This window comes from Colias croceus, chromosome 25, assembly GCF_905220415.1.
Source record: "Colias croceus chromosome 25, ilColCroc2.1".
NCBI lineage: Eukaryota > Metazoa > Arthropoda > Insecta > Lepidoptera > Pieridae > Colias > Colias croceus.
Window position 1 is genome coordinate 5,101,599 of NC_059561.1, and position 5,338 is coordinate 5,106,936.

The 5,338-nt window shown below is 32.5% G+C and overlaps 1 protein-coding gene across 3 annotated transcripts; it reads right to left on the reverse strand.

Annotated features, from left to right (window-relative positions):
* Window positions 1–1,924: 1,924 nt before the first annotated feature.
* Window positions 1,925–5,338, reverse strand: LOC123703295 (checkpoint protein HUS1). 3 transcript variants are annotated; one of them, XM_045651246.1, is made up of 6 exons: window positions 5,190–5,338; window positions 4,888–5,094; window positions 4,294–4,394; window positions 3,750–3,860; window positions 3,103–3,280; window positions 1,925–2,655 (listed from the first exon to the last, which is right to left on the reverse strand). In XM_045651246.1, exons 1-6 carry the CDS (start codon window positions 5,239–5,241, stop codon window positions 2,426–2,428), a joined length of 879 nt encoding a protein of 292 aa, XP_045507202.1. In that variant the 5' UTR covers window positions 5,242–5,338; the 3' UTR covers window positions 1,925–2,425. The 3 variants fall into 3 exon arrangements, with proteins under 3 accessions (XP_045507202.1, XP_045507204.1, XP_045507203.1); XM_045651248.1 differs by having other exon boundaries at window positions 4,888–5,110; window positions 5,190–5,323; XM_045651247.1 differs by having other exon boundaries at window positions 5,162–5,217.

Consider the following 5,338-nt stretch of genomic DNA (forward strand, 5'->3'; position numbering starts at 1 on the left):
GGAAATTGTGTTTTACTTGATAATACTAATCAGTTACTAGGAATTATACTGACTAACTTTGACCAAGTACCTATATAAATTATTTTTAACTAGCGGTCCGCCCCGGCTTCGCCCGTGGTACATATTTCGCAATAAAAGGTAGCTTATGTTCTTTCTCAGGGTCTTAAAATTGTCTGTGCCAAATTTCATCACAATCGGTCCAGTAGATTATGCGTGAAAAACATACATACATAGTACATACAAACCTTTCCTCTTTATATATTAGTAGGTATAGATAAATAGCCGACAGAAACATTATAAACGCAGACCTAACAGCACGATATACATACTTAAAAAAATCTTGTGGCGCGCTCATAAAGCGCGATTCGAATTCGCCTCTTTCGCCTGACGGTGTATTTTATAGCAATAGCATTATTTCGTGATCTTTGAGTGTAAACTAAAACTCAGCTGTGACTCAGCATAACATTCAGTGTTGTTCAGTATTAGAACATTGCATAGAATATTTTCGAACGCACTTAGAATAACGAAAGAATGCTCTACGCCTGTTAACACTAATATTTTGACATAGTGGGGACTGGGGTTAGAATGAGCATACGCTCATTTGTTGTAAATGCAATGGATAGATAACTCCATAGCACAGATTTCAACCAAACTTGACCATCTTATATCAACCCATGATACTGCGATTTTTAGTAGCGAGTAGCGACTAGCGACGAAGAACGCTGGGCCACCCAAAATCCCTTCTCAGTAATAAAAGTTCTTTTACGCTGTCGTTTTTATGCAGGTATAGAGATTAGGAACATCTCACATCCAACACCATCTATATCGTTGCATGCACAGGCGATTATTGTGTTGTTTTTGATAAATCCCTATAGACAGAAATCATTATTTCAGTATTATTTTTAATATTCGTAAGAAATTCGTACTTATTCGTTTCCAATTTCGGCATAATATGTACTATAATATAAGCATGTGGTATTAGCTGTGTATCTACTATGCAGACATGGTAATAAGAGTGAGGAGTGAGGACTGAGGAGGAATTAGGTGCAAAATAAAAAATTGCTTTTCTCAATGGTATTTTTAATAATATAATTTAGTATTAACACAATAACAATATACCTAGTAATCACAAGAAATAAGAAAATAGAGCGATCTTTGTTCATGAAATTGTGATGAAAATTTGCCATCTAACTTCTTTCATTAATTACAAGTTTAAATTATTTCTAGTAAATTTAGTAATTTATACACCTTTTAAAGTAATACTAATAAGTTTATTTTGCAGTTAGGTTTTTCTTTTGAATGTAATGTTGTAACTAAATACTTATAAGATTGTAACTATATCTAGTTGAATTTTTAATTTAATAAATACTTACAAGATTGTATATCTAGTTGTATTTAATGACCGACCAACTGAATTTTGAAGTGAAACTTCTTTAGGCGCGTTGAGAGTAAAATATCAAGGTCGCGTCATGGCAATACCGTTGTAATAAATGAGTAAGATCTAGCGCGCACGAGCAACTTTTGTCTCCGCAACTATTTTGTCTCTCCCATCAATTCTATAGGAAGTTGCGTCGCTACGTGCGCGCACTTTCTTACTAGCCCATGGGTGGGAGAGACAAAATAGTTGCGGAGACAAAGTTGCTCGTGCGCGCTAGATCTTAGGCGTCGATTTTCGTATTAATATATTATTATATTTTTGAATCTTGCCAAAGAAGTTTCATTTCCGACAAATGTGATCGGAACACTTATTTTTTCAACATTAGTATAACAGTAATTTAAATACATTTAGGTACACACACATTTTAATGGTTTATAACCGTTAAACAATAAAAAATATACAATGTACATTATAGACTATTTCATATTTGTATGACTATTAGACTGTGATCAATTACAAATATAAATATAAATATTTAGGCATAAAAAATGTATAATCTACATAAAATTACAAATTTTTTTTAAGTAAATGTTTTATAAGACACAAAAATACGAATTTCACATTTACTGACGCTTTCTTTAAGCTTTATGGATCACGCAAAAACTGCTGAACCATTTTTCATGAAATTTGGCCCATACATAGAGGGTAAATAGGATTAACACATAGGTTTTTATCCCAAAAAGCCAACAGGAACGGGAACTATGCGGGTTTTCCTTTGACTTTGCGGGCGACAAGCACAGTACACAGTATAAATGACAAGCTTTCCGCCCACGGCTTCGCCCGCGTTCCCGTGGGATTTCCGGAGTAAAACCTTAACCTAAATCTTTTGTGTTAATACAAAGTTACCCTCTATGTGTGCTTAATTTCATTGCAATTGGTTCAGTAAAATTTGCGTGAAAGAGTAACAAACATACACACACACATCCATCCTCACAAACTTTTTCATTTATAATATTAGTAGGAATGTATAGTTGGAATATTCTAAATCTAATAAACAATGCCACTAATAAAACACTGTAACTTCACATTTTCCTCCGTCTGCAAGCACAAAATCACTAATTTCTTATGCACAATGCTACATATCGTCCTATTGTGCGATATTTGGTCCGCACTAAGAAACATTGAGAACTTCTTAGCGTCCACTCTACAGTAGCACACTCTAGTCATGTCTTCGTTTGTTTGAGTCTCCGTTTCTGAGTCTGAATGGTCAATGGGACCTGAAAAGTAAAATGTATTTATTAATGTTATTGAAATAGAAAGCGTTTAATTTGCCACCATGTAAAAAAATACAAATCTTAATAATCTTAACACATAGGATAAAAAAAAATAGTATTAGTGCCAAAAGGGACTATTCCCTCATCAACAAAACATCAACCATTAGTTAAAATGCACTGCACTGATTTTTTGAGCGTGGGTGAGTTGGCATAGCACCCCTGCTTAAGCAATTGGCGTGAGTTAGCGTGAGTTGGCATGGGTTGGCGTGAGTTAGCGTGTTAGCGTGAGTTAGCATGAGTTAGCGTGAGTTGGCTGGCTGGCTGGTTGGTTGGTTGGTTGGTTGGTTGCTTGCTTGGTTACTTTAGTTAGTTACTTACAGCGGAGCAGCGGGTGAAACCGTGGAGCACAGCTAGTATATCACAAAGTATGTTAAAATACACAAACCACACCTTCAAAAGCATCCACTCTCAAATCCTTAAACCTCGTGGACACTTTAGCCATGCCGGTTTTGATTTGCAACGTCAGCCTGCCTTCCGCTGAGGCTCGTAACACTACCTCTGGGGACATTGCCTTCATTCTATCTATTGTGGTGCGGAGTTGTTTTAGTGTTGGCAGTTCTATTGATATCTGAAATAGTAAGAGGTATAAACTTAAAATTGTTTAAATTAATAGTATAATGCATAGTTTCTTAACGTAAAAAATTATGTAAATAATATTAGTAATTTTATAGGTCACATTAAATATTGAAATAAATGGATAAAGACTTGTTATTAATTTTTCTTTAAAATAAAGGTGTATTTTAATAATTGTTGTTTCATTTCGTCACTACATAGTACAAAATATCCCTATATGCCTATGTATGCTTAAATCTTTAAAAATTATGCAACCAATTTTGATGGAGTTTTTTTATAGTCTGTGGCTGGAAAAAAGGCAATAGTTTTAATATTTCTTGATATTACAATTAAACATGAAAGAATGCGGGTTCGAGTCCCGCCTCATGATCGATTTTTTCAATTCTTTATTAATTTATAGATATAAAGCATTTGAATGCCATCAAACCAAAAATATCAAATTCATTAAGTAAACATTATCTTACATCTGGCTGCGGTATTCTAGGCTCTTGGAATTCACTCCATAGTTTCCTCGGAATAACTATAACTGGTATGTCATGAGTCACTTGTCTTGTTTCCTGTGATGTTGATGATGGCTGTAAAATGCATTAAAATATGTACTTGAATGTATGAATTTAAGCTAAAAAATATATAGAATACTGGGGTAGGATATAAAATTAGTGCAAGATTTGAATACAATAAAAAATTGAGTTTCTATTATTAAATTTTCATTCATCTAACTTAATGATATACCAAAGTTAAATGAATTGTGTTCATTTTATAACAAAACTACAATATGCTAAAGTACTAACTTTTAAATTGTTTTATTGATATTGTAAAATCTATGAGCAGAAATGAAAATGAAAATTTTATGGATTAAATATTTTAAAAATTCATTTATTAATAAACAATATATTTTCTAACTCTTGGTACATTATACCAATTCAAATTTACATTAATAAGAAGTATAATTAAATGAATAAATATTCAAGGTTTAATCTGAGTTGAAATGTATCTTTTTCTACTTACCATTTCAATTTCCAATGTTAAACAAGGACATTGCTTTTTAGTGAGTTTCATTTTCAAGCACTTTGCCGATTTCAGTGTTAGCAACGATCTTGACAAATTAGCTGAAATAAAGGCAATTTATAATACTTTATTGTATAAAACAAAGTAAGTAAATCTATTACCAATTAATAAGGTACAAATATTTTGCACAATAGACAGCTTTATACTAAACTAGCTTGTACATCAACATCTCAGGCAAAGTCAATTGAAAAAAAATTGCACATCTTAATTCTCTATAAAAGATTTATCTATTTGTTCATTGTTACCAAATGTACTCTAAAATTATTAATCGTCTTGTTTTAAATTATGTCACCACAAGTAAAATATAACCCTGCGCATCTTAAAAGCAAAATTAAAAAGTAAACTATAATTTCTATCCCGGTTAACCTAACTCAAGAGGCTATTAAATTTCTTTCTTTGGCAAGTGTATGAATAGACAATTATTTCAATCTTATAATGTATACAACATAGTGTAACAATGTAACAAATAAAAGGATGAAACAACAGTGTTCAAGTACCTAAGTACCTACATATTTAAATTCCAACTCTACCTACCTGATACAATTCCTAAATAAATATCCTTGTATTCTTCATCTACACCAACTATTTGATACTCCGAGAAGAACATAGCTTGAGGAATCTCACACCATAGCATTGGAGGCGCAGGACCACTGTTATCTTCACTTACTATAAAATACATTTTATCCGAAGACAACCTTAATATACATTCTTTCGATAGTTTTGAAATGGTAGACACGATATCTGAAAATATTGTTTACTATGAGAACTATTTACAACTTCAGTTACAGAGAAAGATCAACGAAGTAACTCATTTTTGTTTTAATAAAATACGGTACTTGTGAATTCCCTCATAGGGCCAGTATCGATCATGATAGCCCTAAACTTCATTTTAGAAATTAAGTTGCGGCTAGATTTCAAAGGCTGAGCTATTTATAATGCCTTTTGCCTTTTTTCTATAACTTTAGTCTTTACTGTTCTGCTGTTC